General features: G+C 44.3%; 1 protein-coding gene across 1 annotated transcript; it reads left to right on the forward strand.

Annotated features, from left to right (window-relative positions):
• The first annotated feature begins 313 nt into the window (after positions 1 to 313).
• LOC132314393 (uncharacterized) lies at positions 314 to 1,426 on the forward strand. Its single transcript, XM_059813265.1, has 2 exons — positions 314 to 827; positions 951 to 1,426. Exons 1-2 carry the CDS (start codon positions 314 to 316, stop codon positions 1,424 to 1,426), a joined length of 990 nt encoding a protein of 329 aa, XP_059669248.1.
• Positions 1,427 to 13,623: the final 12,197 nt, after the last annotated feature.

Consider the following 13,623-nt stretch of genomic DNA (forward strand, 5'->3'; position numbering starts at 1 on the left):
TTATTTTATCTGGTTTACAATGAAGCTACAAATCATTTCATGGAATGTTCATGGTCTTAATGATCCGAACAAGGGAAGGGTGGTGAAGGTAGTTTTAAGGAAGTGGGGTGCCTAGCTTGTTTGCTTATAAGAAACCAAGTTGGCATCCATTACTGACAGGGAGGTTAAGAGATTGTGGGGAGGAAGGTTTATGGAATGGGAGGCTTTGAATGCTATAGGATCTTCGGGTGGGATGTTAGTTATGTGGGATAGTAGATGGTTAACTCGAACGGATGTATAGATGGGAAGATTCTCTTTATCTTGCATGTTTAAGATGGAAGAGGACAACTTCAAGTGGGTTTTTACCGGAGTCTATGGACCGGTTGTTGATGATGAACGACCTATCTTTTGGGAGGAGCTTTGCTATGTCCAAGGACTGTGGTCTTTCCCTTGGTGCTTGGGAGGGGATTTAAATTCTGTTAGGTCCTCATCAGAAAGGTCTACAGGGGGAAGATCTCTGGAAATGGATCAATTTTCTGATTTTATTAATGAGTATCTTCTTGTTGATTTACCAATAGAAGGAGCAACTTATACTTGGTCCAATGGTAGGGATCCAATCACTCTATCAAGGCTGGACAAAATTTTAATTTCTGGGGATTGGGAAGACAAATTCCCAGATGTTGTTCAAGCTATGTTAGAAAGGGTCACTTCTGACCATGTGCATTTGGTTTTGGATTGCGGGGGTTTATGTTCTCAAACATTCCCGTTTAGATTCGAGAATATGTGGCTGCGTTCGGATGATTTCCAAGGAAAAGTTAGTTCTTGGTGGGAAGGAGTCACTTCTTTAGGTTTGCCCAGTTTCATAATTACAAAGAAGTTAAGGGCTCTCAAGTTAGCTCTCAAGCAGTAGAACAAGGATGTCTTCTGGAATTTGGAATGAAGGAAGAATAGAGTACTTGTTGAATTTTCAGAGATTGATCGTCTTGAGGAGGCCAGAAGGGATATGGAATCTCTTCATTCCAGGAGAGCCTCTTGTCGGGCGGTATTTGCTGAGATCGCTAGTATGGAGGAGATCTCGTGGCAACAAAAATCCCGGGCTCTTTGGCTAAAGGAAGGTGATCGGAACACAAAATTCTTCCACCAGTTAGCTAATGCTCATAGGAGGAGTAATCATATAGGAAGAATTCGGGTAGATGGTGAGGAGTTGTGGAGAGAGGAAGAGGTGCATAATGGTGTTGCTTCCTTTTATCAGAAGCTTTACACAGAGTCTTTAGTTTGGAGGCCCAAACTTGATGGTCTCCATTTTGAGGCTATTTCTGAGCTTGATAAAGATAGGATTGAGAATCCTTTCACTGAAGAAGAAGTTCTTAAAGCTCTCTCAAGCTGTAATGGGGATAAAGCTCTGGGTCCTGATGGCTTCACTATGCGATTTCTGATGGAAAGTTAGGCGGTTGTAAGAAATGAGGTAATGGGTACTTTTTAGGAGTTTCATTCTTTTGGCGTCTTTGAGAAATCACTTAATGCTTCATTCATTGCCCTTATTCCAAAAAAGGGTGGTGCTTCAAATATAAAGGATTTTCGTCCTATTAGTTTGGTGGGTTGCATTTACAAACTCATTGCTAAGGTGCTCATTTTAAGGATGAAGGAAGTTATGGATGTAATTATTTTGGATTCCCAAAATGCTTTTGTGGCGACCTTGTGGGCGGGTGTGTGTGAGCTTGTGCAGGGGGCACCAGTAGGCTACCACACTGGGCGAGCTACAGGTGCATAATCCCACATCGTCTGGGTATGGATGGGGAAAGTGCTATATGTAGATTCAACACCCTTCTATGACACAACGCATTTTAAAGCCGTGATGGCCGTGAACCCATTAGAACTCTGTAGTTAAGCGTGCTTAACTTGGAGTAGTACCAGGATGGGTGACCCCCTGGGAAGTCTCTGGTCTGGGTGAGCCAAAAGCGGATAATATTGTATCTGGCCAGGGTGAGGGTCGTTACAAATGGTATCAGAGCCTGACCCAGCTGGAAGTATGGCCAACGAGGACGTTGGGCCCCAAAGGGGGGGTGATTGTGGCGACCTTGTGGGCTGGTGTATGTGAGCGTGTGCAGGGGGCACCAGTAGGCTACCACACTAGGCGAACTACAGGTGCACAATCCCACATCGTCTGGGTGTGGATGGGGTAAGTGCTATATGTAGATTCAACACCCTTCTATGACACAACGCGTTTTAAAGCCGTGATGGCCGTGAACCCATCAGAACTCTGTAGTTAAGCGTGCTTAACTTGGAGTAATACCAGGATGGGTGACCCCCTGGGAAGTTTCTGGTCTGGATGAGCCAAAAGCGGACAATATTGTGTCTAGCCAGGGCGAGGGTCGTTACAGCTTTCGTTGGCGGACGACAAATTCTTAATTCAGTTTTTATTGCTGGCGAATGTGTGGATTCCAGATTGCGGAGTGGTATTCCTGGAGTTCTATGCAAACTTGACATTGAGAAAGCATATGATCATGTGAATTGGAATTTCCTACTCTATTTGTTACAAAGAATGGGGTTTGGAAGTAAATGGAGGAAATGGATTGAGACCTGTCTTTCGTCTGTCAAGTTTTCAGTTCTTGTGAATGGCTCTCCTACCAGTTTCTTTGGTTACTTTAGAGGTATAAAACAAGGTGATCCTTTGTCATATTTCCTTTTTCTTGTTGTTATGGAGGGGTTAAGTAGACTGATTCGTAGGGCAGAGGACCTTAGTTTTATTAAGGGCTTCAGGGTGGGTAGAGATTTAGACCATCAGATGGAGATTTCCCATTTACTCTTTGCAGATGACACCCTAGTTTTTTGTGATGCTAATATGTCTCAACTTCGATACTTGAGGTGTGTTCTGACTTGTTTTCAGGCAGTTTTTGGGTTAAAGGTCAATGTGGCAAAGAGTGTGCTTGTCCTAGTAGGGAATGTTCCGGATATTTCCTCTTTAGTTGCAGTCCTTGGATGTAGGGTGAGCTCATTCCCTATTCCTTATTTGGGTTTTCCCCTAGGGGGTCTCTTCAAGTTTAGTGGGGAGTTGGGATTCCGTGATTGACAGGTATGTGAAGAGATTAGCAGGTTGGAAGAAGCAATACTTGTCAAAAGGGGGTAAAGTTATTCTTATCAAAAGCACCTTGTCGAGCCTCCCCACTTATTTTCTTTCTATGTTCCAAATCCCTTGTTCCATTGCAGACAAGATTGAAAAAATTCAAAGGGATTTCCTTTGGGGTGGTAAGGACGATGAGTTCAAGTACCACCTTATCAGATGGAAGGAAGTTTGTAAGCCTGTGAAATTGGGTGGACTTGGAATAAGACGATTAGTTCCTTTAAATCAAGCTCTCCTGGGTAAGTGGTTATGGAGATATGGGAGGGAAAAACATTGACCATGGCGTAGGTTAGTCTTTTGTCGATTTGGCGAAGAGGCTGGAGGTTGGTCTACGCGTTCGATTACCCTATCCGGAAGGGATGGGATGTTTTTTCGGCTCATATCAGATTCAAACTCCGTGATGGACGTTGCATTCGATTTTGGGAAGATCTTTGGTGTGGGGATCAACCACTTTCTTGTACATTTCCAAGATTATTTAGTATTGCTGTTGATAAACACGCATACATAGTCGACTGCTATCGGCTTGATAGCAGCGGGATTATATGGGATGTGCATTTTCGGCTCTCTTTTTAGGATTGGGATATGAACAAGGTATGTGTTTTTTTGGATCTTCTGTATCAACAGGAGGGCATTGGCAGAGGTCAAGAAGTTTTAATTTGGGTTCCCTCTTCTCATGGTCGTTTCGAAGTTAGATCTTTGTTCTTATGTTTGTCAAATTTTGTTAATCGAGACTTCCCGTGGAAAATTATTTGGCGGTCTATGGCTCCAACTAGGGTGGCTTTCTTTATTTGGACTGCTGTGTGGGGAAAGATTCTGACAATTAATAATTTGAGAAAAAGGGGCAATTGTATAGTTAATCGCTGTTGTCTATGCAAGGATGATGAGGAGTCCGTTAATCACCTCCTTTTGCATTGCCCTGTGGCGATTGATTGTTGGAATCTTATTGTTGGGTTGTTTGGCATGTGTTGGGTTATGCCACGATCTACTAAGGAATTGATTCATATTTGGAGAAGTTGTCGAATGAAAAGAGACATTCGCGATTTCTGAAGAATTATAACACATTGTATATGGTGGTGCATTTGGAAGGAGAGAAATAGCAGAATGTTCGAAGGAAGAGAGTTGCCTACGGAAACGGTTAAACTTTACATTTATCTTTCTCTCTTCAATTATGTGAAGAGAAGCTTTTGTTCTTCTTCATATGATTTAATTATTTTTTTGGATTCTTTGGGGCCTTAGTCCTGGTTCCACTTTTGTAATTGGGATGCGTTTCCTCTTGAACGCCTTTTTTTAATGTTATTTTTACTTATAAAAAAAAAACCTTTACTGAAGTCATGGGAGGATTGAAGGAGGTAGAAGATAACAGGTCTAAACTGGCAGCCATGGAGGAGATAACAAAAAAAAAATGAACCTGGAAAAAAAATGCAGAATCAGGAGTTGGGCCGGATCTGGATAATCGGGCTGGATCAAAACCGGGTCTCTGCTATTCCGGTTTTTGTTAACCAGGGTTGGAATAGCATAACCGCGTAGCCAAACACCACTGTTCTTCTTCACTCACTGATAAACGCCGGCAAGCACGCAGCGGCGACGGTGAAAAACAGCGACAAACACTTCTGCAACTTCCGACCAAGAGAAAAGACGAATCGATGAAGCCTCACCTCTACAAATGACGACAGTGGATGTCGGCGAGCTTGCTAACGACCAACGCGGCAACAACACAAGCGACCAAAGGGACTTCAGATCTGACGACGACAAAGGAGGCTGCAGATCTGACGACGACGACGACGACTACGAGTGATGTTCTCAACCTGCCGGCGACAACAATTTCCGGTAAAGACACCCAACGCGACAACAGACTTGCGATTCCGATCGCGATTCCAATCTCATACAATGGCAACACAATTGTCGTTTCCCACACCCATGAATCCATATTGCTCTGATACCATGTTCAGATTCATGAGAGAGAGAAAGAGAGAATATGTATTCTGTATATCTCTTGTATATATTTCACTCCTTTACCCTTAAGCCTACAGCGGCTTTTATGAAGGGAAAACAAACAACCCTAATTAAATAAGGTTACCTAATTATACAATGATCCTAACAACTATGGGTAATAACATAATGACCCAACATAAATATATATATACATAAACAATCTAACAGTCGCCAATTTTTCAGAGTGGTAGAACACTGCTGTGACACGCTCTGATCTATCTTCTGCCTCTTCACCTTTTGATTTTCTAACAATCCTGCAGGTCTCCGCTTGTGACAGCCTGGTTCTGACAACTTCAGCTTTAAGTTATCAGCAAAATTCAAATTTCTGTCAACTGCGGAACGTGGCACCAATTTCTTGCCAAAGTTGCATTGAGTCGTAGATTCAGTCTTAGTTTGTTCGGATTTAGTTTTAGTCTTTATCTTCCTCATTACTATAGTATCAATAGCAACCATAGCTGGAAACTACAAAAACTGAAGAGGAACAGGGTTCAGATTTCCAGATCAACTCTCATACACCATAATCATTGACCTAAAGAAAGTGAAGATACAAGATTTCGTTTCTTCTCTCGTTTCCTATCTCTGTCTCTCTCTCTAGCATTCTGTTTTCACTTTCCACCTGTAATGGTCTATTTATAGGCCATCACCCTTATTGCTGTTAACTGATTACATTGGGCTTATATTCAAAAGCTCTCTTCCTTCTGGGCTTGATCTTCCAATAGGCTTGACCTTCCTCGGTGGATTCCCCAGGTTCGGCCCATTCCAGGGCGCTTTGGCATGGATCATACTTCAATCATTCGACCCGATCCCGTTCTCGCGAACTATATCCGGCCCATGCCACTTGCCGCATCCTCAACTGCCCCCATAATTACCCCTTATTGATTAGGGGGTAATTATTAGAGGCTGCTAATGATGACCTGATGGCTCGAGGAGATCGTGTGGGAGAGTGGACGGTTAGATCTAGGGGTCGGCGTTTTGAGATTCAAAAAGACAACCCATCGCTTTCTTGACTCCTCGGCCCTTGGGCTCACCTTGTCTTTATAAGCTTCATTGATTCTCCATCGATCCTCTTTACCATCTCCATCTCACTTTTTGCTATTTGAATCCTCTCTGGTGATCTCTTGCGAAAGATCCTTCTTCCAGTGGCTTTGCAATACTTTATGCCGTTTTCACTCTCTAAGGTTAGTTTCATTTGCATTTGTCTTTTGGAAGACTTCTTTCTCCTCCCCGGAATCTTCACTCACTCTCAACATGACAGTAGATCTAGACGTTCTTCGCATGAAACTTCACCTTCCTGACGATGTAGAAATTAGAAACTGCCCCCGAGAAGTGAATATTAGAACCGGTGCTGGCCTTCTTCCCGGCGAGGTCCTGTTTTCACTCCTCCATCTCAATCTCCTTAGGTTTCCTTTACATACCTTCTTTTGCTATGTTTTCAACAAGCTAAATCTTTCCCCTTTACAAGTAAACCCCAATTTTCTTAGGATTTTATCTGTTATGCTACTCCTGATTCGTAACATAGGTCTGGATCTGGACCTCGTAGATCTTCTCCTCTGTTACAAAGTTAGCAAGATCAGAACTGACGAACCGTTTTACCACTTTTTCCCCATTGAGAAAAGTCCATCTGCACGGATAAAATCAAATCCGAGAAGGGTTGGTGGAAAAACATTATTGGGGTTAGGGGAGCCTAGTTCTCTCCAGCTGCGGAGGATTTCCCTATCCCGAGCGCTTTTGGAGAGTGCTCTGTCTCTTTTTACAAGAAATATAAAAACCATAAGAGTGACTGTCCTTGCGAGATTTGCATTCCTCGTTTTTGTACATTCTTATGCCATTCCTTATGCATTCCTTGTGATGATTTGAGCTACAGTGTGTGTAGGGATAGGGATAACTACCTGAAGCGGTACGTTCTGAGCAACGTTCCCTCCTGCTCGGACCTTCTTACCTCAGACAATCTCCTCGATATCTCAATCCTCGACAAGACAATGAGCCAACTCCATATCCTTTCCTTCGGCAGGAAGAAAACTGCCCCCAGGCCTGCTATCACCCCTGCATCAAATTCCTCACCGGCTTCAGCATCTTTTTCCGCTACCCTTTCTGATACCACTCCTTCCACCGATCCATCCGTGACGGCTGCTGACCCGGTCGCTAACACTGTGACTGCCAGTCTGAACGTTACCTCCTCTGTCAACAATCCTCCCGATTCTACTACTGCTTCCGCACGGGAAAAGGCCAGAGGAAAAAGGCACCAACTTAACAGTGCCCTCAGCATAAATGACATTCCCTTATCTCAGAGGGTTAGGCCCAATGGGCCGAATGTGATATCCCTGGCGAGACCTCTTCAAGCTAGGCCCCCTACCCCTTCTGGGCATGCCTCCGCTTCAGGAACGGCGCCATGGAGCCCTCGCTTCATTCGAACAGACGGATCGTCTGTAAAACCGACCGAGACCATGTTCAAAGATGGTCAGACCGCAATGGCTTACTACAGGAGTATGTGGACTCCCAAGGACATCGAGGTAGCCAAAGGTCTATCTCAGAGGGAGGTGTTCAGCCGATTTTCCTTGTCTGCCATGGAGGTAACTTCTACCTCTTAGTCAATAAATCTTTACACACTCTTGACACTTATTTTCTTCTAACCATCTGCTCGGCTTAACCAGTTGTCCTGTATATCTCTACAGACCTTGTACGGGATAATGGCTATGTAGAAACAAGTTAAGCATGTGAATGCCAAAGTCCGCGCTCGCTTTCTGACAGCCTTAATGCAGCGAACAAGGAGAACGATGATTTGGCTGCTCAGAAGACCGGGTTGATGGTTCAGCTTGGTAAAATTGAAAAAGAGAGGGATTCGCTGAGGAAGGAGACTGACTCTCTTCAGGATGAGAGGAATACTCTGCAGCTTGAAAAGAGTGTCTGGCAGACCGAGCGGGAATCCCTTAAGGCCAAGAAGGAAGAACTACTACGCCTTCTGAGTGATGAGCAATCCGCTCGGATGGCCTTTGAGAAAAGGGCCTTGGACGAGCGCAACGCTTTACTTGATACCATTAGCAGGGTAAATGGTGGTATGCTAGCTCTGCATGCTCGGTTCTCTAGAGTTGGAGCCCTCAGATATGCTCAGGGGTTCCGAGAGGGTTACGCCGATCGCGTTCCGGATGAGGGCCAGGCTGGTTTTACCCCTGATAATGTTGATAAAGAACTGGATATTGACCCTCCTGGTGTTTATACCAATCCAGACTCCACCGCTGCTGAGGGCATATTTGATAAATGTCAAGAGATTGCGTCTTCTCGGATCACTCCTACTCCTCCTACTGCTCTGACTTTGGACATTTTTCCTCTGTCCACTTTGACTCCATCTGCCGTTACTGCTGAAGATAACCCTCAGCAGAATGATTCTTCCAATGCTGTTGAGGGTAGGACTCAACAGAACGATTCTGTTATTCACCTCGACTCTCCACCTAGTGAGGACGGCGACACTACCAATAATGAGGAGGCAGCCCAACATCATCAAGAGGCCGACGAGGCAAACGCCTCTTAGTTAGAACTTTTTTTTTTTTTTTTTTTTTTTTTTTTTTTTTAAATGTACTGACTTTGGTATATTTGCCATCTTTACACCTCATTTTTTGTAACCCTCTGAACCTTATTAATGAGATGGCCGACTTTTGATCAAACTTTTTATGTAAACTTCCTTCCTTCTCCTTTTTTTTTTTTTTTTTTTTTTTTTTTTTTTTTTTTTTTTTTTTTTTTTTTTTGGGCAAGTGTTTGGCATTCGGTTCATAGTGCCAACTGCCACTTACTTTGCTCAGGCGCCTAGCGTTTGGCTAGAATGCTACTTGCCACTTGGCCCTCTATTTTTCTTAGCAAGTGTTTGGCGTTCGGCTCATAGTGCCAGCTGTCACTTACTTTGCTTAGGTGCCTGGCGCTCGGCTGGAATGCCACTTGCCACTTGGCCTTTTATTTTTCTTAGCAAGTGTTTGGCGTTCGGCTCATAGTGCTAGCTACCACTTACTTTGCTTAGGTGCCTGGCGCTCGGCTGGAATACCATTTGCCACTTGGCCTTCTATTTTTCTTAGTAAGTGTTTGGCGTTCGGCTCATAGTGCCAGCTGTCACTTACTTTGCTTAGGTGCCTGGCGCTCGGCTGGAATGCCACTTGCCACTTGGCCTTTTATTTTTCTTAGCAAGTGTTTGGCGTTCGGCTCATAGTGCCAGCTGCCACTAACTTTGCTTAGGATTTTAAAGAGGAGTGCAATCTTTATAAATCTCAGAAACTTATACATTCGACTGTTTTCAATTTAAAATAAACAAAATTCAGTATTGAATCTCAACTTTTATTGATAATACCTCTTCAGAGAAGTAGCATTCCAAGGCTTGTTAACCAGCCTTCCGGCCATGGTTTCTAAGGTATATGCCCCTTTTCCTATGGCCTCTGCAATTCTGTATGGGCCTTCCCATGGTGGCATCATCTTTTTGATTATCCCCACCTTTTTTTTTCAGAACCAGGTCACCTGGCCTAAAGTCTCTGTGCTTTACTTTCCTGTTATGGCTGTTCGTAAGCGTCTGCTGGTAAGATGCGAGCCTTACCGCTGCTGCGTCTCTTTTTTCTTCCAGCAAATTGAGGTTAAACCTTAGCATACTGTCATTATGCTCATGGTTCCATGCTAAGCTTTGAACAGTCGGAACTAAGTGCTCGACTGGTATAACTGCCTCGGTTCCATACGCCATGGTGAATGGGCTTTCTCCGGTCTGTCGTCTAGGGGTCGTTCTGTAGACCCATAGGATGTTCGGTAGTTCATCTAACCACCTTCCTTTCCTTTCCTCTAATTTCTTCTTGATACAAGTAAAGATTGTTCTGTTTGTAATTTTTGCTTGTCCATTGGCCTGTGGGTGACTTACTGCTGCCAGCTTTTGATTAATTCCATACTCCTCCAATAGCTCTCTTACTTGCTTACTGTCAAGGTTGGTACCATTATCCGTGACGATTGACCTTGGAACACCAAACCGGCAAATAATATTACTCCAAATGAATCGTCTCACATGAGTTTGGGTAACGCTCGGATATGGCTCTGCTTCCACCCACTTAGTAAAGTAGTCTGTAGCCAGTAACATATACTTGTTCTGAACTCTGGCAGTTGGTAGAGGACTAACTACATCCATCCCCCATTGTGCGAAAGGCCATGTTTTGGCCATTACATGCAAGTCTTCAGGCGGTTGGTGAATCAGTGGTCCGAACCTTTGGCACTTATCTCACCTTCTGGACAATTCTTCCGAATCTCGTGACATATTTGGCCAGAAGTACCCTTGAGCCATTGCTTTGTGTGCTAATGATCTCCCCCCTGAGTGGTTTCCACATACGCCTTCGTGAATAGCTCGTAATATTTGCCGAGCTTCTGTGGGGGTAACACACTTTAAGTATGGTCCAGAAAAAGATCTTCTGTATAACTGGTTATGCACTACGGCGTACTTTGCAGCATTCGCTTTGATTTTCCTAGCCTTATCTCTTTGTTCGGGCAGAGTACCATCTCGGATGTAAGTTATGATCGAATCAATCCAACTTGGCTCATATGGAATAACATTCACTTATCAAGGATCCGAGCCTGAAGGTTCTTCGAAAATGGATGGCTGGTTTAATATTCCCACTGGAATCACCCTTGCCAATGTTTCTCCAGAACCCGAGGCACTACATGCTAGCCTATCGGCATCTTCGTTATACTCCCTCGGAATTTGAATGAATTCAATTTTTTCAAAGTTCTTCGCCTCCCGCACAACAGCAGAACGATATGCTTCCATCGTTTGATCCTTGGTTTCATACTCACCCCTCACTTGCCGAACAACTAACTGTGAGTCACTAAAAACATTCAAATTCCTGACCTTAAGTTCTTTGGCAAGCTTTATTCTTGCCAGCAACGCTTCATACTCTACCTCATTGTTCGTGGCTGCGAATTCAAGCCGAAGCGCTTGGCTTAAGGCAGTATCTTCTGGCGTCTGCAGTTTGATCCCAATACCTGCACCTATCTGATTTGAGGATCCATCAACGAAGAGTTTCCATAAGCACTTACAAAGATCCTCCTCCACATCCTCTGAATCACATTCGAGTAAAAAATCTGCCACTGCTTGCCCTTTGACTACTGTTCTAGGTTCGTATATGATATCAAATGAGCTTAACTCTATGGCCCACTTCGTCATTCTTCCAGAGAGATTTGGTTTGTGCAGGATTATTCTGATAGGGAAAGTGGTTAGAACGATAATAGGATGGGATTCAAAATAATGCTTGAGCTTTCTTTTCGCATGCACTAGCGAGAGTATCACCCGCTCTGCCTTTGAATAATGTCTTTCGGCCTCAGTCATTGTCTTGCTAACATAGAACACTGGATATTGCTTCCCTTCTGCGTAGTGGATCAGAACGCCACTTGTCGCGATGCTGGATACTCCGAGATACAAAAACAGCTTTTCGCCTGATTCTGGAGTTGACAGTACCGGAAGGTTCTGCATATATTTTTTCAGAGCAGTTAACGCTAGGCGTTGTTCATCTCCCCAAACCTGCCTGTCATGGTTCCCTATTGTGTCAAAAAATGGTTTGCATCGATCTGACAATTTGGAAATGAAACGGCTCAGTGTAGCAATCCGTCTCGTAAGTGTTTGCACTTCTTTGATTGTCGTCGGCTCGGTATTCTTAGTCAGAGCATCTGCTTGGGCAGGGCTTGCCTCGATGCCTCTGAGATTAACCACGTGCCCTAGGAATTGGCCTGAACTTACACCGAACGAGCACTTGGTCAGATTGAGCTTCATTCCATATCGCCGCAATACATCAAACACGTCTCGAAGATGCTGCACATGATCAGCTTTCTTCTTACTTTTGACCACCATATCATCAACGTAAGCCTCCACTGTCTTCCCTATTTGTTCCTTAAAAATCTTGCTAATAAGTCTTTGGTAAGTTGCCCCGGCATTCTTCAGTCCGAACGGCATAACTTTGTAGCAATACGTCTCGCGTTCGGTAACGAAAGAAATTTTTTCTTCATCAGCGGGGTCCATGGGGATCTGATTATAACCCGAATAAGCATCTAAAAAGGTCAAGCATTTATATCCAGTAGTTGCATCCACCATTTGATTAATCTTTGGCAGCGGGAAGCTATCCTTCGGACAAGCTTTGTTTAAATTGGTAAAATCAATGCATACGCGCCATTTCCCATTTTTCTTTTGCACAACGACCACATTCGATAGCCAGTCGGGGTAGTACACTTCTCTTCCAAACCCTGCATCAAGTAGCTTGTCAACCTCCTCGGCAATAATTCGGTTGCGTTCGGGGGCAAACCGTCGCTACTTCTGCTTTACAGGTTTTGCATTGGGGTTAACGTTCAAGGAGTGACAGGATACTGAAGGATCGATCCCTGGCTTGTCTAGGTGACTCCATGCGAACACATCTGCGTTTTGAGACAAAAAATCAACTAATTCCTGCTTTTCCTCCTCAACGAGTCGTTCCCCTACTCTGGTTGTCCGTTCCGGTCGGAACTGATCGATCTGCACATCAAACAGGGGTTCTTCAGTCAAGCCTACTGGTTCCTCCTCTCCATTCTACTTGGAGGGAGGCTCCTGTAATTGCTATCTCGGACTTACTGAACGAATGGGAGCTTTCCCCTTTCCGGCATGTTTCAGCCACAGAGTAACATTCTTTAGCTGCAACTTGGTTTCCATGAATGTCAATCACTTTGGTTCCGTTTGGTCCCAGGCATCTCATTACCTGATGCAGAGTGGAAGGAACACCTTGAACTCTGTGGATCCACCCTCTGCCTATCAGAAGAATGTAAGAGGGATGAATTTCAACAACTACAAAGGTTTCCATCAAAACCCTCTCGGCAGCATGTACCGCTACCTCCACCGTGCCGACGGGCTCCACTCGCTTTCCATCAAACCCTAATAGTGGATTCCCGGTGGATTTCAGCCGATCCTGTTTGATCTCGAGCCGATCGAATGTATCTCTTGGCATGATGTTAGCACTACTTCCAGGGTCAATTAGAACTCTGTGCACCAAGCATTTAGCCACTGTCAAACTTACGACCAGTGGGTCCTCATGAGGGATCTGAACATGCAACAAGTCTGTTGCGTAAAACTTTATCTGCGTTGATGCACTTTGTTGGTGCAGAGTGTTTACACTGCCTATCCTTCTCTTCATCCGTGCCTGGCGAAGGCGTGTTCGAAGCAGTTCATCTGATTCCTCGGCAGGTTCTAGCTGACCGTGAATTGCATTAATGACTAGAACTGGTTGCGTGTTGTGAGAATTCGACTTCTGATTCTTCTTCACGTGCTCCATTGGTCGGTTCTGCTCCACCGCTGGTCCTTGAATATAACTTGCAAACTCCCCTCTGGTTATCAGCATCTCTACCTGTCTCCTTAGGTTCCTGCATTCGTTAGTCTGGTGGCCAAAATCAGAATGAAATGCACAGTGCTTAGACTGATCCCTCTGTTCAAGAGGTTGTCTGATTGGTAAAGGAGGTCGGAACTTATCTTTATTTTCTTGGTACAGTCTCGCTAGGGTAACTTTCAA

Source organism: Cornus florida, unplaced genomic scaffold (genome assembly GCF_030987335.1).
Source record: "Cornus florida cultivar Cherokee Brave unplaced genomic scaffold, ASM3098733v1 CherokeeBrave_3.0.0_Hap2_Chr06, whole genome shotgun sequence".
Taxonomy (NCBI): domain Eukaryota; kingdom Viridiplantae; phylum Streptophyta; class Magnoliopsida; order Cornales; family Cornaceae; genus Cornus; species Cornus florida.

Coding starts and splice junctions, on each gene's coding strand:
- LOC132314393 (XM_059813265.1), top strand. CDS start 314: ATGGAAGAGGACAACTTCAAGTGGGTTTTTACCGGAGTCTATGGACCG. Junction 828..950: donor GGAAGGAGTCACTTCTTTAG/GTTTGCCCAGTT, acceptor TTGAATTTTCAG/AGATTGATCGTCTTGAGGAG.